This window comes from Heliconius melpomene, chromosome 9 (assembly GCF_056956725.1).
Source record: "Heliconius melpomene rosina isolate 202511_hmr_F chromosome 9, ASM5695672v1, whole genome shotgun sequence".
In the NCBI taxonomy this organism is placed as follows: domain Eukaryota; kingdom Metazoa; phylum Arthropoda; class Insecta; order Lepidoptera; family Nymphalidae; genus Heliconius; species Heliconius melpomene.
In genome coordinates, this window is record NC_140397.1 from 9,204,644 (window position 1) to 9,226,157 (window position 21,514).

At 47.8% G+C, this 21,514-nt stretch overlaps 10 protein-coding genes and 1 long non-coding RNA gene across 11 annotated transcripts; 1 reads left to right on the forward strand and 10 right to left on the reverse strand.

Moving 5' to 3' along the window:
• The first annotated feature begins 50 nt into the window (after nt 1-50).
• Nucleotides 51-21,303, forward strand: LOC146536560 (uncharacterized). The gene is made up of 6 exons (XR_014878250.1): nt 51-178; nt 254-423; nt 7,877-8,003; nt 8,079-8,248; nt 20,932-21,058; nt 21,134-21,303. It is a non-coding gene; the product is annotated as an uncharacterized LOC146536560 (long non-coding RNA).
• LOC146536561 (histone H4) lies at nt 1,483-2,110 on the reverse strand. Its single transcript, XM_085190164.1, has one exon. It carries the CDS (start codon nt 2,011-2,013, stop codon nt 1,702-1,704), a length of 312 nt encoding a protein of 103 aa, XP_085046290.1. The 5' UTR covers nt 2,014-2,110; the 3' UTR covers nt 1,483-1,701.
• LOC146536562 (histone H3-like) lies at nt 2,634-3,274 on the reverse strand. The gene has a single exon (XM_085190154.1). The coding sequence runs from the start codon at nt 3,167-3,169 to the stop codon at nt 2,759-2,761; it is 411 nt and encodes a 136-aa protein (XP_085046280.1). The 5' UTR covers nt 3,170-3,274; the 3' UTR covers nt 2,634-2,758.
• Nucleotides 4,089-4,772, reverse strand: LOC146536563 (histone H2B). The gene has a single exon (XM_085190157.1). It carries the CDS (start codon nt 4,674-4,676, stop codon nt 4,302-4,304), a length of 375 nt encoding a protein of 124 aa, XP_085046283.1. The 5' UTR covers nt 4,677-4,772; the 3' UTR covers nt 4,089-4,301.
• Nucleotides 5,424-5,932, reverse strand: LOC146536564 (histone H2A). The gene has a single exon (XM_085190160.1). The coding sequence runs from the start codon at nt 5,903-5,905 to the stop codon at nt 5,531-5,533; it is 375 nt and encodes a 124-aa protein (XP_085046286.1). The 5' UTR covers nt 5,906-5,932; the 3' UTR covers nt 5,424-5,530.
• On the reverse strand, nt 6,532-7,734 carry LOC146536565 (uncharacterized). Its single transcript, XM_085190151.1, has one exon. It carries the CDS (start codon nt 7,604-7,606, stop codon nt 6,743-6,745), a length of 864 nt encoding a protein of 287 aa, XP_085046277.1. The 5' UTR covers nt 7,607-7,734; the 3' UTR covers nt 6,532-6,742.
• On the reverse strand, nt 8,711-9,935 carry LOC146536566 (histone H4). The gene has a single exon (XM_085190423.1). The coding sequence runs from the start codon at nt 9,836-9,838 to the stop codon at nt 9,527-9,529; it is 312 nt and encodes a 103-aa protein (XP_085046549.1). The 5' UTR covers nt 9,839-9,935; the 3' UTR covers nt 8,711-9,526.
• On the reverse strand, nt 10,336-11,338 carry LOC146536567 (histone H3-like). Its single transcript, XM_085190171.1, has one exon. It carries the CDS (start codon nt 10,992-10,994, stop codon nt 10,584-10,586), a length of 411 nt encoding a protein of 136 aa, XP_085046297.1. The 5' UTR covers nt 10,995-11,338; the 3' UTR covers nt 10,336-10,583.
• Nucleotides 11,914-12,582, reverse strand: LOC146536568 (histone H2B). Its single transcript, XM_085190310.1, has one exon. It carries the CDS (start codon nt 12,499-12,501, stop codon nt 12,127-12,129), a length of 375 nt encoding a protein of 124 aa, XP_085046436.1. The 5' UTR covers nt 12,502-12,582; the 3' UTR covers nt 11,914-12,126.
• On the reverse strand, nt 18,479-18,987 carry LOC146536569 (histone H2A). The gene has a single exon (XM_085190159.1). It carries the CDS (start codon nt 18,958-18,960, stop codon nt 18,586-18,588), a length of 375 nt encoding a protein of 124 aa, XP_085046285.1. The 5' UTR covers nt 18,961-18,987; the 3' UTR covers nt 18,479-18,585.
• LOC146536570 (uncharacterized) lies at nt 19,587-20,789 on the reverse strand. The gene has a single exon (XM_085190152.1). The coding sequence runs from the start codon at nt 20,659-20,661 to the stop codon at nt 19,798-19,800; it is 864 nt and encodes a 287-aa protein (XP_085046278.1). The 5' UTR covers nt 20,662-20,789; the 3' UTR covers nt 19,587-19,797.
• Nucleotides 21,304-21,514: the final 211 nt, after the last annotated feature.

Genomic DNA, 21,514 nt, shown 5'->3' on the forward strand with positions numbered 1-21,514 from the left:
AACTTTTCACTAACAGGCGTCTAGAAAATTATAATTTTTACATTATTTCAGATGTTGAGAGGGACCCGCCACCCGTGAGGGCCTCGTCCGTGAACCCGTCGACCGGCTCGCGGGCCGAGCGCCACGACACGCGTTGATTTGACGGAATTACGAGCTGTCGAATACGTCGAAGTGCTACGTGCGTACCTCCGGTCGTGTTTAAAAGTTATTTTTCTCTATAAAAATTTATTGAAACGATTTTCCGTTTCGACAGATCGAAAGCGAAGAATACCCGCCCGCCCGGAGATATCGAAAGATCGCCGTGCGACGGTCCGTCGACCCCCTCGAGGACCTCCAAGTGGAGCATCGTAAAACACCCGATGCCCTCGCTGAGCGACGGTCCACCGCGGCCGCCGTTGTCGAGTACGCGGAGTGTTTACAGGGGTGAGTGTGTGTGTTTGTGTGTGTGTGCATATATATATATATATATATTATTAAGATATATATAATTCTTAATGTTTACTTTTCTTCCCTCTATCAAGATTTTAACTTTAATACCAAACAAAATAATAATATATTCAATATATAATCATGTGCACATCGTACTCGCCGCCGTTGTCGTCGTCGTAGTCGTAGTCGTAGTAGTGATCAGTCCATTTCGTACATACAGAAGGAGACGAGCGTCACGTGACGGATGATGCTGCTATGATATATATATATATATATATATATATATTCTCATTTAATTAATTGTAATGATTTACTTTTTCATTCGTTACGGACGACCGACCGTGCATAATCAATCAAATATTAATAATATACATACACAATGTATCATATATAATAGATACATACATCACACTTGTGGGCTATAGCATCACAGGGTGATATGCTAATGATACGAGATTTAATGAATTGAACTCCTTTATTATATATTTCCGCTACGCTACGTTGGTGGAACATAATTTCACAATTGCATTTGTAGCGAATAAATTCAGGGCGCGCTGATATTATAGCGTAGCGTTTTAACTAACAATTGATATTTATAAATAATATTAATACTTGTGCAATACCCTCCCTACACAATCATAATACGGATGGATATAACTTTATAACTTACTTACCTGCCTACTTGCTCGCTCGCTACATCTCTTAAGTATAAACTGTGCGCTTTGGTTACAACATGAATATGTATGTAGTAGTAGTAGTAGTAGTAGTAGTACAGTGAGTGTGCAGTGTGTAGCAAAATATATCAACATGTCACACACATACACATTTTCAATACTTACATTACCTACCTACCTACCACAGTTATGAGTTAGAGCTACTTGGATGTTATTCATACTAAATACATATTGTTCGGTTCGGTCCAGTCCATATCCACCAAATATAGTAAGTGAGTAACTAGTAGTGCACACTCGGAGCGCTGAACTTTTAATAAAGTCAACGTCCGGGACGTCCGTGTGGTTAAGAAACATAAATTTTATTTAATTCTGAAATTTGTGCGGCCCTGAGAAGGGCCTTTTGTTTATGTGAAACCGACGGAGAGAGAGAGAGAGATTATGCGGTCTGGTTCGAGCTGGATCACACACACAATCGAGATGTAAACGACGCGATTACACCGACTGACCACCGCGCTCGCGCGCCCGAACGCAAACACACACACTAAATTCTCACACTCTCGTCGGTTTCACTTCGGTTCGGCGGTTGGCGGTTAAAATATTAACCGCCGAAGCCGTACAGAGTGCGCCCCTGCCGCTTCAGGGCGTACACGACGTCCATGGCGGTGACGGTCTTCCTCTTGGCGTGCTCCGTGTACGTGACGGCGTCGCGGATCACATTCTCGAGGAACACCTTCAGCACTCCGCGAGTCTCCTCGTATATCAGGCCGGATATACGTTTGACGCCGCCCCTGCGGGCGAGACGACGGATGGCCGGCTTCGTGATGCCCTGGATGTTATCGCGCAGCACTTTCCTGTGACGCTTCGCTCCGCCTTTTCCCAGACCCTTTCCACCCTTACCGCGACCGGTCATGTTGACTATGTGACGGCGGTATGCACACTTCTGGTATTACTTCTAACGCTCCGCTCCTCGCGAGTGACGGGGAGACGTTCAACTGCGAACGTACGGTAGAAACTTATGTCGCATATTTTTTGACCCTCTCTAAATATATACCCCCCCCTCTACGTTCGGCTGTGTTCGGCTCCACTCGTTGGTCATGCGTATGTGGAGTAGGGGAGAGGGGGGGGGGGGGGGGGGATTATGCTGATGATAACAATAATAATTAAAATAAAAGTTATAGTACATAGTATAGTATAGTGCACGCAATTATTATTATCATAATTATTTATATATATATATATATATATATATATATATATATATATATATATAAATGATTATCGTGCATGGATAGATAGTGTAATATATAATATAATATCTCTCTATCTCTCTACGTTGCAAGTGCAAGTATGTTGTATTTATTATTATTATTATTTTTTAAATTAAGTATTATTATTATTATTATTAGTATGTATGTTTGTTTGCATTGAATATTGCCCCGTACAGATGAACAGTGCGACACAGTACGACACGAGGACGGACGGACAGCCAGCCCAGACGGTTCTTTGTACACGTGTGAAACGACAACGTATATAAATATCAGAATAATTTGTGGCCCTGAGAAGGGCCTTTTGGTTTCACAACACACACAATATACACAATCGTGTATATTGTTTGTTTGTTCGTTTGTATTGCAAGCAAGCAAGCTAGCTGGCAATTACGCACGTTCGCCTCTGATCCTGCGGGCGAGCTGGATGTCCTTCGGCATAATGGTGACGCGTTTCGCGTGGATCGCGCAAAGGTTGGTGTCCTCGAAGAGGCTCACCAGATACGCCTCGCTCGCCTCCTGGAGGGCCATAACGGCGGAGCTCTGGAACCGCAGGTCCGTCTTGAAGTCCTGCGCTATCTCGCGCACCAAACGCTGGAAGGGCAGCTTGCGGATCAGAAGCTCCGTGCTCTTCTGGTAGCGACGAATCTCGCGGAGGGCGACGGTGCCGGGCCTGTACCTGTGCGGCTTCTTCACGCCGCCGGTGGCAGGTGCGCTCTTGCGAGCCGCCTTCGTGGCGAGCTGTTTGCGCGGCGCCTTACCACCGGTGGACTTGCGGGCGGTTTGCTTGGTACGAGCCATCTTGCACTACTACTGAACTGAACGCGGTACTGAACTGAAGTGAACTGTTACGCGCGGGCACGTCTCGCTTCGTCCAAAGTAATATTGGAAGTGTTCAAAAAAGTGGGGCGCGGCGGCGCCTTATAAAACGTCAGGGGGGGAGGGGCGGGGCACGTGCCGTCCCTTTCGCACGCGGTGCGGTGGCGAGTCGGGCGTCGGGCGGTGAGAGTGCCTCGTCGATGCCGTGCTGTGTACGTCTTCTGTGACTATGCGTCGGTCGCAGTGAAATAATAATGAAATGAAGAAGAGAAGAGAAGAGAAGAGTAGAGATCAGATCAGTCATCAGTAGTAGTTGGCGCGTCGGCCGGGCCCGGCATCATCGGGCGTCGGTCAGTGCTATCTATCTATCTATCTATCTATCTATCTATCTATCTATCTAACTAACACACTCGTGTGTTAGTTAGATAGATAGCTAGCTAGCTAGCTGGCTGGCTGGCTGGCTGGCTGGCTGGCTGGCTGGCTGGCTGGCTGGCTGGCTGGCTGGCTGGCTGGCTGGCTAGGAGGTTCTATTACATGAATACGACATTATAATAATATTATTAATAGGCTACGTGCGTTTCTAACGGGGGTACATAAAAATAATAATAATAATAATTATTATTAGGATTAATTATCGTTATGTGGTGATGATAATAATTATTGTATTATTCTTTCTTAATTAATATTATGTCATTAGTTAATTGTCATTCGTGTGCGTGCGTCTATTAATGTATTATTATTTTCATCTGAGAGTAGCAACACTATTTATTTATTTATTTATTTATTTATTTATTGAATTTATCACGCTCACACACAATAATATTTACACTTAGAACTAGGTGTAGGTAGGGAGACGTTTTGCGAGAAACTGTTTTTGTTTTATTTTTAAACACGACTCATATAGTGGCCCTTAAAAGGGCCTTTTGAGAATGCGCGCGACGACCGATGATGACGATGATGATGTAGTCGATGCGTAGTGTAACAGCACCAGTGCAGACACACACACTTTAGCACGAGAACACGGACGGATACACGCGCGCACACACACACATCGTCACACGGCACGTTCGCGAGCGCATTCGATTTTTAACTGTCGTCTCTTCGACGGACCACTTCACTTGGAGCTCGTGTACTTGGTGACGGCCTTGGTGCCTTCGCTGACGGCGTGCTTGGCCAACTCGCCGGGCAACAGGAGCCTCACGGAGGTCTGCACCTCCCTGGACGTGATCGTGGACCTCTTGTTGTAGTGGGCGAGTCGCGACGCCTCGGCGGCGATACGCTCGAAAATGTCGTTCACGAACGAGTTCATGATGGACATCGCCTTGCTGGAGATTCCGGTGTCCGGGTGGACTTGTTTGAGCACTTTGTAGATGTAGATGGCGTAGCTCTCCTTCCTCTTGTGCTTCTTCTTTTTCTTGTCCGACTTGGAGATGTTCTTTTGGGCCTTGCCGGATTTCTTGGCGGCCTTTCCGCTAGTCTTGGGCGGCATGATAAGAAAGGTTTGTAATTAGTACTATCGATGAGAAAGGTACACACTCTCTGCGTGCACGACGGTGTCGGTTAAAAAATTTCGTCGGATCCGGGTCGGTAGTCATTCCGTTCTGTGGACGCACAAGCGCTTACGACGCGCGCCAGCCTTTAAGAGACGAAATTGACCAAGTACGTGTACACACGTCACAATCATCCAAACCACCTCCCCCCCCCCCCCCCCCCCCGAACATATTATCATTCGTATACTTTTAAATTTGAAATTTATAAGATACATGTAGGAAATTAAAAATTTGTTTACATTACGTATACAGGATGGAATTGTCAGCACCACTTTAAATGAAACCACAGTTTCAACTACTCTATAAAAGCCCTATAAAGAAAAATAACTTACCCTGAAGTTATGTGATATGTTATGTTATATGCAGTTTCAGTAAAAGAAGCGCTGCCTCTTCCACCTGTATATTATGTGTGTGTGTGTGTGTGTGTGTGTGTGTGTGTGTGTGTGTGTGTGTGTGTGTGTGTGTGTGTGTGTGTGTGTGTGTGTGTGTGTGTGTGGGTGGTCTGTTAGACAATTTTTTATAATATCGAAATTGATGTGTGCCTAAAATTGTTATATATATATATATATATACTTATTCATGACCGTCCACACTATGTAGTGTCATGCTTTATATATTTTGTTTGTTTTAGAAGACGTCTCGCTTAATGAAACAATTTATGCAATTTCGAAGCGTTCACGGAAATATTTTGTGGCCCTTAAAAGGGCCTTTTCACAAAAAAAAAAAAAACCCAAAAATTTCAGAAAACCAAATCCACACCCACACACGCACACACGCACTAGGGGTGTCAGGATTAGGCTTTCTTCTCAGTCTTTTTGGGTAAGAGGACTGCCTGGATGTTGGGCAGTACACCGCCCTGAGCGATCGTAACTCCCGAGAGCAACTTGTTCAGCTCCTCGTCGTTACGGATCGCCAATTGGAGATGCCTCGGGATGATTCTGGTCTTCTTGTTGTCCCTAGCGGCGTTTCCGGCCAACTCGAGCACTTCGGCGGCCAGATACTCCATCACGGCGGCCAGGTAGACCGGTGCACCGGCTCCCACGCGTTCGGCGTAGTTGCCTTTTCTCAAAAGCCTGTGTATACGTCCCACTGGAAACTGAAGTCCGGCACGGTTGGAACGAGACTTTGCCTTTCCCTTCACTTTGCCACCTTTGCCGCGACCCGACATGTTGAACGATAGTTAGATGAATTTGAAAGACAATATTTAAAAAAAAGCCCGTTTTTTGAAATAAGTACTCGTGTATCGCGCGCACGTTGAGCGGGGACACGAGCGAGCGTTCTCGTAGACGATTGCTCACGACGATGCACGACGATGCACGACGGTGTACAACGACGATGCGCGACGGTGTACGACGACGCACGACGATGCACGACAATCGCCGAAGTAAACAGAAAGCTAGCTAGCTGTTCAGCCTAGAAACGGATAATAAAAATATACTATAGTAAATATATATAATACAGATAACAATATATACACTTAATATATATATACTTTTTTCTTTTTTTTTTTTTTTTTTTTTTAAGACCATACAACAATTGGTCACAAAATTATATTGTTAATGAAGTAGGAGTTTATTATTTGTGACACTAATTTTGAATGAATATTGAGAATTGAGTAATCTAATAGTGGATTCACCGACTTACCAATCACTCATGATACTGTGAATATATTGATTGATTTAATTGATTATATTACATAATATAAATTTTCGTAGCACACGAGACGTTCGTCGTAGAAGAAACTGTACCACCGTTCATTGATACAACATATGTATGTATGGCGTATTTGGAAAGTTTTGTTAGCCCTGAGAAGGGCTTTTTGTCGTGCTACCGTTGCACATGTATATATACATATATATACGTATATACACCTACCTATCGTCGTCACACATACACACAACACACACACACACAACACTCGCCACGAGTTATTCTCGTGTAGTGCGCGTTATTTAACGTCCGTTTAGCAATTGTATATAGATAGATATATGTCTATTTTATTTATTCACTTTTTCGGCGTGGCGGACGCGGCCTTCTTAGCCGCCGGCTTGGCTCTGGGCGTGGCTGCCTTCTTTGGTTTGGGCGCTTTGGGCTTCTTCGTCGGCGGCTTGGCGGTCTTCTTCGCCTTAGAAGCGGCGGCGGTGGCGGCGGCGGCTCCGCCCTTCGCCTTCGAAGCGGAGGATGCGGCGGCGGCGGCTTTCTTGGCTGCCGTGGCGGCGGGCTTCTTCTTCGCGGCGGCCGCCTTTTTGTCCTTCACTGTCGTCTTCGATTTGGACTTGGACGGCGAGGACGCTGCGGCGGCGGCGGCGGCGGCGGCTGCTGCCGCTGCTGCTGCTGCTGCTGCGGCCCCCTTCTTGCCGGCCCTGCCGCCTGCGGACGCCGCGGCGGGAGCTCCGGACGCCTTCTTCTTCTTCGACCTAGACGAGGCGGAGGCCGACGACGACGATGCGCCGGAAGCTGCGGCGGAGGATCCCTTGCCGGCGCCGCCGGCCGCAGACTGCTTGCTCTTCGAAGCGGACGACTTGGACTCGAGCTTGAAACTGCCAGAAGCGCCCTTGCCCTTGGTCTGTATCAGGGCACCGGACTCGACGGCGCTCTTTAGATATTTTCTGATGAACGGGGCCAATTTCTCGGCGTCCACTTTGTACTGGGCCGCTATGTACTTCTTGATAGCCTGCAGAGACGAACCGCTGCGCTCCTTGAGCTCCTTGATGGCGCTGTTGACCATCTCGGAGGTTTTGGGGTGGGTCGGTTTCGCTTTTGGCTTCTTGGCGGCGGCGGCAGCGGCGGCGGCGCCGACCGCTGACTTGGGCTTCTTCGCCGGGGTGGCGGGTGCGGGAGCTTCTGATGCTACTGCTGCGTCGGCCATTATTATTATTATTATTATTATTTATTACACGCACACGCACGCACACGATCACTCACAAAGAGCAATAAATTGTTATGAACGCGGAAAGTATAGTTTATATTGATATATACGTTGTACGTTGTACTGGCGTGGCAGAGGTCGCTAGTGGCAGTAAGAGCGGTAGCGATACCGTGAGGAGAGCCGCGGTGTCGCTGGACATTTTCTCGTACGAACGCTCGAAACTTTTCACTAACAGGCGTCTAGAAAATTATAATTTTTACATTATTTCAGATGTTGAGAGGGACCCGCCACCCGTGAGGGCCTCGTCCGTGAACCCGTCGACCGGCTCGCGGGCCGAGCGCCACGACACGCGTTGATTTGACGGAATTACGAGCTGTCGAATACGTCGAAGTGCTACGTGCGTACCTCCGGTCGTGTTTAAAAGTTATTTTTCTCTATAAAAATTTATTGAAACGATTTTCCGTTTCGACAGATCGAAAGCGAAGAATACCCGCCCGCCCGGAGATATCGAAAGATCGCCGTGCGACGGTCCGTCGACCCCCTCGAGGACCTCCAAGTGGAGCATCGTAAAACACCCGATGCCCTCGCTGAGCGACGGTCCACCGCGGCCGCCGTTGTCGAGTACGCGGAGTGTTTACAGGGGTGAGTGTGTGTGTTTGTGTGTGTGTGCATATATATATATATATATATTATTAAGATATATATAATTCTTAATGTTTACTTTTCTTCCCTCTATCAAGATTTTAACTTTAATACCAAACAAAATAATAATATATTCAATATATAATCATGTGCACATCGTACTCGCCGCCGTTGTCGTCGTCGTAGTCGTAGTCGTAGTAGTGATCAGTCCATTTCGTACATACAGAAGGAGACGAGCGTCACGTGACGGATGATGCTGCTATGATATATATATATATATATATATATATATTCTCATTTAATTAATTGTAATGATTTACTTTTTCATTCGTTACGGACGACCGACCGTGCATAATCAATCAAATATTAATAATATACATACACAATGTATCATATATAATAGATACATACATCACACTTGTGGGCTATAGCATCACAGGGTGATATGCTAATGATACGAGATTTAATGAATTGAACTCCTTTATTATATATTTCCGCTACGCTACGTTGGTGGAACATAATTTCACAATTGCATTTGTAGCGAATAAATTCAGGGCGCGCTGATATTATAGCGTAGCGTTTTAACTAACAATTGATATTTATAAATAATATTAATACTTGTGCAATACCCTCCCTACACAATCATAATACGGATGGATATAACTTTATAACTTACTTACCTGCCTACTTGCTCGCTCGCTACATCTCTTAAGTATAAACTGTGCGCTTTGGTTACAACATGAATATGTATGTAGTAGTAGTAGTAGTAGTAGTAGTACAGTGAGTGTGCAGTGTGTAGCAAAATATATCAACATGTCACACACATACACATTTTCAATACTTACATTACCTACCTACCTACCACAGTTATGAGTTAGAGCTACTTGGATGTTATTCATACTAAATACATATTGTTCGGTTCGGTCCAGTCCATATCCACCAAATATAGTAAGTGAGTAACTAGTAGTGCACACTCGGAGCGCTGAACTTTTAATAAAGTCAACGTCCGGGACGTCCGTGTGGTTAAGAAACATAAATTTTATTTAATTCTGAAATTTGTGCGGCCCTGAGAAGGGCCTTTTGTTTATGTGAAACCGACGGAGAGAGAGAGAGAGATTATGCGGTCTGGTTCGAGCTGGATCACACACACAATCGAGATGTAAACGACGCGATTACACCGACTGACCACCGCGCTCGCGCGCCCGAACGCAAACACACACACTAAATTCTCACACTCTCGTCGGTTTCACTTCGGTTCGGCGGTTGGCGGTTAAAATATTAACCGCCGAAGCCGTACAGAGTGCGCCCCTGCCGCTTCAGGGCGTACACGACGTCCATGGCGGTGACGGTCTTCCTCTTGGCGTGCTCCGTGTACGTGACGGCGTCGCGGATCACATTCTCGAGGAACACCTTCAGCACTCCGCGAGTCTCCTCGTATATCAGGCCGGATATACGTTTGACGCCGCCCCTGCGGGCGAGACGACGGATGGCCGGCTTCGTGATGCCCTGGATGTTATCGCGCAGCACTTTCCTGTGACGCTTCGCTCCGCCTTTTCCCAGACCCTTTCCACCCTTACCGCGACCGGTCATGTTGACTATGTGACGGCGGTATGCACACTTCTGGTATTACTTCTAACGCTCCGCTCCTCGCGAGTGACGGGGAGACGTTCAACTGCGAACGTACGGTAGAAACTTATGTCGCATATTTTTTGACCCTCTCTAAATATATACCCCCCCCTCTACGTTCGGCTGTGTTCGGCTCCACTCGTTGGTCATGCGTATGTGGAGTAGGGGAGAGGGGGGGGGGGGGGGGGGATTATGCTGATGATAACAATAATAATTAAAATAAAAGTTATAGTACATAGTATAGTATAGTGCACGCAATTATTATTATCATAATTATTTATATATATATATATATATATATATATATATATATATATATATATAAATGATTATCGTGCATGGATAGATAGTGTAATATATAATATAATATCTCTCTATCTCTCTACGTTGCAAGTGCAAGTATGTTGTATTTATTATTATTATTATTTTTTAAATTAAGTATTATTATTATTATTATTAGTATGTATGTTTGTTTGCATTGAATATTGCCCCGTACAGATGAACAGTGCGACACAGTACGACACGAGGACGGACGGACAGCCAGCCCAGACGGTTCTTTGTACACGTGTGAAACGACAACGTATATAAATATCAGAATAATTTGTGGCCCTGAGAAGGGCCTTTTGGTTTCACAACACACACAATATACACAATCGTGTATATTGTTTGTTTGTTCGTTTGTATTGCAAGCAAGCAAGCTAGCTGGCAATTACGCACGTTCGCCTCTGATCCTGCGGGCGAGCTGGATGTCCTTCGGCATAATGGTGACGCGTTTCGCGTGGATCGCGCAAAGGTTGGTGTCCTCGAAGAGGCTCACCAGATACGCCTCGCTCGCCTCCTGGAGGGCCATAACGGCGGAGCTCTGGAACCGCAGGTCCGTCTTGAAGTCCTGCGCTATCTCGCGCACCAAACGCTGGAAGGGCAGCTTGCGGATCAGAAGCTCCGTGCTCTTCTGGTAGCGACGAATCTCGCGGAGGGCGACGGTGCCGGGCCTGTACCTGTGCGGCTTCTTCACGCCGCCGGTGGCAGGTGCGCTCTTGCGAGCCGCCTTCGTGGCGAGCTGTTTGCGCGGCGCCTTACCACCGGTGGACTTGCGGGCGGTTTGCTTGGTACGAGCCATCTTGCACTACTACTGAACTGAACGCGGTACTGAACTGAAGTGAACTGTTACGCGCGGGCACGTCTCGCTTCGTCCAAAGTAATATTGGAAGTGTTCAAAAAAGTGGGGCGCGGCGGCGCCTTATAAAACGTCAGGGGGGGAGGGGCGGGGCACGTGCCGTCCCTTTCGCACGCGGTGCGGTGGCGAGTCGGGCGTCGGGCGGTGAGAGTGCCTCGTCGATGCCGTGCTGTGTACGTCTTCTGTGACTATGCGTCGGTCGCAGTGAAATAATAATGAAATGAAGAAGAGAAGAGAAGAGAAGAGTAGAGATCAGATCAGTCATCAGTAGTAGTTGGCGCGTCGGCCGGGCCCGGCATCATCGGGCGTCGGTCAGTGCTATCTATCTATCTATCTATCTATCTATCTATCTATCTATCTAACTAACACACTCGTGTGTTAGTTAGATAGATAGCTAGCTAGCTAGCTGGCTGGCTGGCTGGCTGGCTGGCTGGCTGGCTGGCTGGCTGGCTGGCTGGCTGGCTGGCTGGCTGGCTGGCTAGGAGGTTCTATTACATGAATACGACATTATAATAATATTATTAATAGGCTACGTGCGTTTCTAACGGGGGTACATAAAAATAATAATAATAATAATTATTATTAGGATTAATTATCGTTATGTGGTGATGATAATAATTATTGTATTATTCTTTCTTAATTAATATTATGTCATTAGTTAATTGTCATTCGTGTGCGTGCGTCTATTAATGTATTATTATTTTCATCTGAGAGTAGCAACACTATTTATTTATTTATTTATTTATTTATTTATTGAATTTATCACGCTCACACACAATAATATTTACACTTAGAACTAGGTGTAGGTAGGGAGACGTTTTGCGAGAAACTGTTTTTGTTTTATTTTTAAACACGACTCATATAGTGGCCCTTAAAAGGGCCTTTTGAGAATGCGCGCGACGACCGATGATGACGATGATGATGTAGTCGATGCGTAGTGTAACAGCACCAGTGCAGACACACACACTTTAGCACGAGAACACGGACGGATACACGCGCGCACACACACACATCGTCACACGGCACGTTCGCGAGCGCATTCGATTTTTAACTGTCGTCTCTTCGACGGACCACTTCACTTGGAGCTCGTGTACTTGGTGACGGCCTTGGTGCCTTCGCTGACGGCGTGCTTGGCCAACTCGCCGGGCAACAGGAGCCTCACGGAGGTCTGCACCTCCCTGGACGTGATCGTGGACCTCTTGTTGTAGTGGGCGAGTCGCGACGCCTCGGCGGCGATACGCTCGAAAATGTCGTTCACGAACGAGTTCATGATGGACATCGCCTTGCTGGAGATTCCGGTGTCCGGGTGGACTTGTTTGAGCACTTTGTAGATGTAGATGGCGTAGCTCTCCTTCCTCTTGTGCTTCTTCTTTTTCTTGTCCGACTTGGAGATGTTCTTTTGGGCCTTGCCGGATTTCTTGGCGGCCTTTCCGCTAGTCTTGGGCGGCATGATAAGAAAGGTTTGTAATTAGTACTATCGATGAGAAAGGTACACACTCTCTGCGTGCACGACGGTGTCGGTTAAAAAATTTCGTCGTTCGTTTTTCGTTTTTCGATTGAGCAGTATGCTGTTGGCCATATCGGCCTCTACAGCGTCACCGGACTTGGGGAGGCCGAGCTAGACGAGCTCTGACCTTGGCATGGCTACCGTGGAAGGTACCAACAAAAGAGAACACAGTGGCGCAAGGGCGTCTCCTTTGAGACTCGGACCGCGACTTGCGAACACCGTTCGTAGTGGGGGGCTTTGCTTCGATCGGTTCGACCAAAGCCTACTGGGGAGGGCTCTTGATGCCCTATTGGATTAATGAGTGCGGGCTCCTCTCGCGCCGAGGCGCGATTGGGCCACAGTAAAGCTGGGACCTCGTCTCCACCGGCGGGGACGGTGTGCGTAGCGTGTATGTGTGCGATTGTGTGTAGCCCTACCTACAAATTTAGGGTCGTTCGCTTTAGTGATGGGGTCAGCATCATCGGTTAAGATATCCCGGGGTCGACGGCGATCCCACGGGCGACGTTTGGCGTAATTACACGAGTTTACCACCAGCGGATTCGGATGCGATTCGGCTTTAGTGAAATAACTACTAGAGAGCTTGCGACAGTGCTCTTTTACTGAATCTAATTTGACGTCTCTATGGAGATCGGTATTACGCATGTACCACGGGGCACCGGTAGTATTACGCAAGAAACGGTTTTGAATTACTTGTAAACGGCTAAGGTCTGTCTGTGCGAACACAACACAGGCGTAGGCGAAAATGGGTCTGACGCATGCTTTATAGAGTCGGATTTTATTTCTAAGAGAGAGTTTGCTTTTAGCACAAATGAGTGGATACAAACAACTTAGGACATAGGCCGCTTTGCGGCGAACATAAGTAATGTGGGCTTTAAAGGACAGTTGACTGTCGAGAATGACACCTAAGTATTTGGCCTGTTTGGCCTCGGGAATTATTTTGCCTAAAAGGCGGACATGTGGCAGGTAGTCTGTCCTACGGAGGGGGAAGTAAATGATGTTACTTTTATCGGGATTGACCTCTATGCGCCATTGAAATAGCCACTGACCTATGCGGTCCATGGACTTTTGGAGTCTTTTAGCTATGCAGACTGATACACGGCCGGACGTATAGACGGCGGTGTCGTCTGCGAAAAGGGCTAGGTTTGTACCTGGGGTTTTGGGGATGTCGTGAGTGTACAGATTGTACAGAAGCGGGGATAGTATGGAGCCCTGGGGGACTCCAGCTCTAACTGGCCTACTGGAGGAAAGGGTGCCTTCTACCCTGTATCTAAATGAGCGGTTTGATAAGTAGTCTCGAATGATGTGCACGAGTCTGTCAGGTACGTTAGTCTTTTGTAACTTGTAAATCAAGCCATTGTGCCAGACTTTATCAAACGCTTTTGCAATGTCTAAGAAGATTGCCGCTGATGGCATTTGTTTGGCTCGGGATAACAGGAATTCCGTGAGGCGGTGTACCTGGTGTATGCTGGAGTGTTTGGCTCTGAAGCCGAATTGTTCGGGGGGGATTATGTCATTGGCCACGACTGCGGCTTGGAGACGAGTGAGGAGGATACGTTCGTATATTTTGCCCATTGAACTGAGAAGGCTTATGGGGCGATAACTGGACGGGGATGTGCGAGGTTTCTTAGGCTTGTGAATACCTATGACTATTGCCTCTTCCCATTGGTCTGGGAATGAGCACTCTTTTAAAAGAGTGTTGAAAATGGCAACGAGAAGCGTTAGAATGTGAATAGGAAGAATTTTAAGGATCTTATTCGAGATGCGATCGGATCCTGGGGCTTTCTTTGGCTTAAGGCGCTTTATAATGTCTTGTACCTCTTCGACAGAGGTCGGTCTTATAGGTTCGCCTGCTGGTGGCAACGGTGCCCACGTTTCGACCTGTGTGTCCACCGCGGCGACGTGAATTGGATCACACGGTTTTTCCGAGGGGGAGCATTGACTTTCTAGGTTATCCGCTAGGCATTCGGCCTTTTCGAGATCGTCTGAGGCTAGTGTTCCGTCCGGACGGATTAACGGCGGTAATTCGACTACGGTGTCGTTTTTGAATGATTTGGTTAATTGCCAGAACGCTACGTGCGATGGCGTAAGCTCTGATAACCTATGATCCCAAGATTCGTCTCTGAGGTCCTCGAACCGGGCTCGAACCTGTCTTTGGAGCCTCCAGAGTTTAGCGCGGTTTGCTGGCGACGGAAATGAATCGTGCGCCCTATTGGCGATGTTTTTACGTCTCATGAGCTTTCTGAGATCTCGCGGGATCTTAAAATGTCCTTCTGGATTACTTGGAATTTCCCTAGAACACTCGTCGAGAGTGCTACCCAGTCTGTCAGTAAGTTGGTTAATTTCCGCCTCGACTACTTCCACCGAGTCGAATCTGTCAGGTATGTCGTCTGTCGGTTCCGTGTCGGGATTGCCTAGGCGCTCCGCGAACTTAGACCAGTCGGTGATGGTGGTTTTAGGAAGAACTGGAGGACAATCGGGTCCTAATTTAACTATTACAGGTCTATGGTCTGAGTCTAACTCTGGTATTACCTCGATAGAGCGCAGCCTGAGAGAGACGCCCTGCAGGATGGCTATGTCGAGAATTGAAGGTCGGCCCCGGGGCCCAAATCTAGTGGGAGTGAGGGGGGCTATTATCTCAAAGCGAGAGGTGGTCAGGTCATAGATATTTTCGAGTTCGATTCCTCCTCTATTTGTGGAGTTGCAATTCCACCTGGTACTTTTACAGTTAAGGTCCCCGGCTATGATAACCGAGTCCCCCATGTCTAGTAGTGTCTGTAGGTCGCTTCTAAGTAAACTCTTTGATGGAGAGAGATAGGCGGAAGCTATAATAGTGGGTGGATGTCCAGTCATGTGAACCTTACAGACCGAAACTTCGATGTTAGTGAGCGTCGGCGGCGGATCGAGCGGTATGACGTGAAGCGTCTTTCTGTAAAATATGACGGTGCCGCCTTTGGCGCCGTCTCTGTCGTTACGAATAGTGCGGTAATTGGCTATCTTGGGATCCCTATTGCAATTTCTAAGGAACGTTTCCTGAACTAGAAATAAGTCGAGTTGTCGGTTTGTAACAAAATCGCGGACTAGCCCCATTTGCGTATTGAGACCGTTAGCGTTAAAATAACCTATGTTGAGAGAACGCGGCTTGACTCGCGCGAGTCTTAAATCGGGCGGGTTGATTCTAAAATTATTATTGACCGCCATTGGAAGTTTGAGCATTGACAAGTAGTAATTTGGCTATAAGCTTTCTGTTGAGCTTAATTACTTGAAGTCGACTTTTAGGATCGCCGTTTGAGTCTACTAAGCCTTTCGCGAAGGCCAATAATTCGTCTTTATCTAGTATATCTAGAAAGCTGGTCGCAATGTCGATCGCGTCTTCGATCCTATCCTGTTCTGTTACCTCCCCACGGGGCTGTCGGGCAGAGGAAGTGGCCCTGGAGGGCTTGGGTTTGGGATTGGAGGCCTTGGCGGCTTGGGTCTCTGGTAGAGGTTTTTTCCACGCATTGGTGGAAGGAAGAGGGGCTGGTTGGAGTAGTGGCTGAGGGCCGGACGGGTTTTGCGCTGGACGGGAAGGCATCGAAGCCTTATGCGTCCTGCCGCCCTTTCCGCCGGACCTGCGTGGGGCCCTAGGGCATCCGCGGTAATTTGCGGGGTGCCCTTGGGTCTCACACAAGACACAGCTGGGAGGTACGGCCGGGTCTGGGACCTTGCGCGGACAGTCAGCAGTAGCGTGACTTTCTAAGCACTTCACGCACCTGGGTTTTGCGTGACAGTTTTTGGCGGAATGCCCATAGAGCTGGCAGCGGTGACACTGCCCGGGGATGCCACGAGACCATGGCTTATCTATAGTAATGCCCGTGAGTGAGCAGATGGATTTTATATTGAAAATTTGTTTGCCCTCAGGGCTACGGTCTAGGACAGCTAGGACCATGTCGTAGCTTTTCTTAGTGTACTGATTGTACATACGGTGGACTGCTCTAACTGGAAGATTTTGGGATTTTAAGTCCCGGAAAACTGATTCGGTCTCTAACTCGGATGGGATACCCTTGAGGACTACACGTAATTGACGCTCGTCCTCCAGAGCGTAAGAATGGAACCCTATCTTTGAATTCCTAAGGTGGGTCGTAAGGACCCTGTGATCTTTAGGTGTTAACACCTGAATTCTAACTCCCTGCGCTGTGGATCTGGCAGAATTGAACTGCACTTTAGCGGACAACATCCATAGTTGTAAATTGTCCCACGCTTTCTTTTCCTGAACTATTATCGGGGGAGGTAACCTGTCCCTACGAACGCCGGCCGGTAGCGGTACCGAACCGTCGCCAGAGTTGGACGCGGGGATCGAACTATTATTATTGCTTGTCTTGGTTGTATTGTCAGTCTTGTCGGTAGAGTCTACCTGCGCACCCTTTTTGACTACCTGCGCGTTGTCCCTAGACCTACGCGGGGGTGAGGACCGCGGGGAGGGGGTTTTTTCTGCGCGCGCGGCGCGTTTGGCTGGGGTTGTTGGCGGAGAACCTAGCGATCTACGGGCCTTCCGTTTGGCCGATTTTGATTTGACGGTCTCGAAACCGTCATTATCCTCCACACCGGGAGTTTCTTCCTCGTCGGCTGAGGCCTCAGAGGATGATGAAGACGACGAGGAAGCCTCCGCGGCCTCAGACTCAGACTCGGACTCCGCGTCATTTGCGGAAGCCTCGTCCTCATCCGAGCCGGCGTCGGCCTCCTCAGGTTCGTCCTCCATCTGCTCTATTAACTCGGGCGATTGAGCGATCGCCTCATTATCGACGTACGTTTTTAGGCCTTCTAAGGCGTCGGGGAAATGTTGCGCGACGTAGTTTAGCAGGTTAACCGCATCTACTCGGATCATTTTGGGGACAATTGACCCCCCGCCGTGGCGAGGGGTGTGTGCCTACTTTGACCTAATGTCTCGGCCTGGTGGGGCCGGGGTGAGTACCTAGCTTAAGCTAACACTGTGTAAAAGTACTCACGTGGGTATGGAATCCAGGTGAAATCCTATGGACACTAACACACTACACTGCACTACACAAAACAACGGAGATCGCCGCTCGCCGAACAAAACGACGCCGATTGGTCCTCTTCGTCTTCTTGGTGTTGCAGGATGGCGTGGCCGAGAGTGCGCGCGTGCGTGGATTGGTTTTTGGTTTTTGGGTTTTTTTGATTTTGGTGATTGCGAAAGCGATGCCAAGCGGACATTGAGACGTCCTGGCGGTACCGCGGTCGGATTGGAACTCTTAAAATTTCGTCGGATCCGGGTCGGTAGTCATTCCGTTCTGTGGACGCACAAGCGCTTACGACGCGCGCCAGCCTTTAAGAGACGAAATTGACCAAGTACGTGTACACACGTCACAATCATCCAAACCACCTCCCCCCCCCCCCCCCCCCCCGAACATATTATCATTCGTATACTTTTAAATTTGAAATTTATAAGATACATGTAGGAAATTAAAAATTTGTTTACATTACGTATACAGGATGGAATTGTCAGCACCACTTTAAATGAAACCACAGTTTCAACTACTCTATAAAAGCCCTATAAAGAAAAATAACTTACCCTGAAGTTATGTGATATGTTATGTTATATGCAGTTTCAGTAAAAGAAGCGCTGCCTCTTCCACCTGTATATTATGTGTGTGTGTGTGTGTGTGTGTGTGTGTGTGTGTGTGTGTGTGTGTGTGTGTGTGTGTGTGTGTGTGTGTGTGTGTGTGTGTGTGTGTGGGTGGTCTGTTAGACAATTTTTTATAATATCGAAATTGATGTGTGCCTAAAATTGTTATATATATATATATATATACTTATTCATGACCGTCCACACTATGTAGTGTCATGCTTTATATATTTTGTTTGTTTTAGAAGACGTCTCGCTTAATGAAACAATTTATGCAATTTCGAAGCGTTCACGGAAATATTTTGTGGCCCTTAAAAGGGCCTTTTCACAAAAAAAAAAAAAACCCAAAAATTTCAGAAAACCAAATCCACACCCACACACGCACACACGCACTAGGGGTGTCAGGATTAGGCTTTCTTCTCAGTCTTTTTGGGTAAGAGGACTGCCTGGATGTTGGGCAGTACACCGCCCTGAGCGATCGTAACTCCCGAGAGCAACTTGTTCAGCTCCTCGTCGTTACGGATCGCCAATTGGAGATGCCTCGGGATGATTCTGGTCTTCTTGTTGTCCCTAGCGGCGTTTCCGGCCAACTCGAGCACTTCGGCGGCCAGATACTCCATCACGGCGGCCAGGTAGACCGGTGCACCGGCTCCCACGCGTTCGGCGTAGTTGCCTTTTCTCAAAAGCCTGTGTATACGTCCCACTGGAAACTGAAGTCCGGCACGGTTGGAACGAGACTTTGCCTTTCCCTTCACTTTGCCACCTTTGCCGCGACCCGACATGTTGAACGATAGTTAGATGAATTTGAAAGACAATATTTAAAAAAAAGCCCGTTTTTTGAAATAAGTACTCGTGTATCGCGCGCACGTTGAGCGGGGACACGAGCGAGCGTTCTCGTAGACGATTGCTCACGACGATGCACGACGATGCACGACGGTGTACAACGACGATGCGCGACGGTGTACGACGACGCACGACGATGCACGACAATCGCCGAAGTAAACAGAAAGCTAGCTAGCTGTTCAGCCTAGAAACGGATAATAAAAATATACTATAGTAAATATATATAATACAGATAACAATATATACACTTAATATATATATACTTTTTTCTTTTTTTTTTTTTTTTTTTTTTAAGACCATACAACAATTGGTCACAAAATTATATTGTTAATGAAGTAGGAGTTTATTATTTGTGACACTAATTTTGAATGAATATTGAGAATTGAGTAATCTAATAGTGGATTCACCGACTTACCAATCACTCATGATACTGTGAATATATTGATTGATTTAATTGATTATATTACATAATATAAATTTTCGTAGCACACGAGACGTTCGTCGTAGAAGAAACTGTACCACCGTTCATTGATACAACATATGTATGTATGGCGTATTTGGAAAGTTTTGTTAGCCCTGAGAAGGGCTTTTTGTCGTGCTACCGTTGCACATGTATATATACATATATATACGTATATACACCTACCTATCGTCGTCACACATACACACAACACACACACACACAACACTCGCCACGAGTTATTCTCGTGTAGTGCGCGTTATTTAACGTCCGTTTAGCAATTGTATATAGATAGATATATGTCTATTTTATTTATTCACTTTTTCGGCGTGGCGGACGCGGCCTTCTTAGCCGCCGGCTTGGCTCTGGGCGTGGCTGCCTTCTTTGGTTTGGGCGCTTTGGGCTTCTTCGTCGGCGGCTTGGCGGTCTTCTTCGCCTTAGAAGCGGCGGCGGTGGCGGCGGCGGCTCCGCCCTTCGCCTTCGAAGCGGAGGATGCGGCGGCGGCGGCTTTCTTGGCTGCCGTGGCGGCGGGCTTCTTCTTCGCGGCGGCCGCCTTTTTGTCCTTCACTGTCGTCTTCGATTTGGACTTGGACGGCGAGGACGCTGCGGCGGCGGCGGCGGCGGCGGCTGCTGCCGCTGCTGCTGCTGCTGCTGCGGCCCCCTTCTTGCCGGCCCTGCCGCCTGCGGACGCCGCGGCGGGAGCTCCGGACGCCTTCTTCTTCTTCGACCTAGACGAGGCGGAGGCCGACGACGACGATGCGCCGGAAGCTGCGGCGGAGGATCCCTTGCCGGCGCCGCCGGCCGCAGACTGCTTGCTCTTCGAAGCGGACGACTTGGACTCGAGCTTGAAACTGCCAGAAGCGCCCTTGCCCTTGGTCTGTATCAGGGCACCGGACTCGACGGCGCTCTTTAGATATTTTCTGATGAACGGGGCCAATTTCTCGGCGTCCACTTTGTACTGGGCCGCTATGTACTTCTTGATAGCCTGCAGAGACGAACCGCTGCGCTCCTTGAGCTCCTTGATGGCGCTGTTGACCATCTCGGAGGTTTTGGGGTGGGTCGGTTTCGCTTTTGGCTTCTTGGCGGCGGCGGCAGCGGCGGCGGCGCCGACCGCTGACTTGGGCTTCTTCGCCGGGGTGGCGGGTGCGGGAGCTTCTGATGCTACTGCTGCGTCGGCCATTATTATTATTATTATTATTATTTATTACACGCACACGCACGCACACGATCACTCACAAAGAGCAATAAATTGTTATGAACGCGGAAAGTATAGTTTATATTGATATATACGTTGTACGTTGTACTGGCGTGGCAGAGGTCGCTAGTGGCAGTAAGAGCGGTAGCGATACCGTGAGGAGAGCCGCGGTGTCGCTGGACATTTTCTCGTACGAACGCTCGAAACTTTTCACTAACAGGCGTCTAGAAAATTATAATTTTTACATTATTTCAGATGTTGAGAGGGACCCGCCACCCGTGAGGGCCTCGTCCGTGAACCCGTCGACCGGCTCGCGGGCCGAGCGCCACGACACGCGTTGATTTGACGGAATTACGAGCTGTCGAATACGTCGAAGTGCTACGTGCGTACCTCCGGTCGTGTTTAAAAGTTATTTTTCTCTATAAAAATTTATTGAAACGATTTTCCGTTTCGACAGATCGAAAGCGAAGAATACCCGCCCGCCCGGAGATATCGAAAGATCGCCGTGCGACGGTCCGTCGACCCCCTCGAGGACCTCCAAGTGGAGCATCGTAAAACACCCGATGCCCTCGCTGAGCGACGGTCCACCGCGGCCGCCGTTGTCGAGTACGCGGAGTGTTTACAGGGGTGAGTGTGTGTGTTTGTGTGTGTGTGCATATATATATATATATATATTATTAAGATATATATAATTCTTAATGTTTACTTTTCTTCCCTCTATCAAGATTTTAACTTTAATACCAAACAAAATAATAATATATTCAATATATAATCATGTGCACATCGTACTCGCCGCCGTTGTCGTCGTCGTAGTCGTAGTCGTAGTAGTGATCAGTCC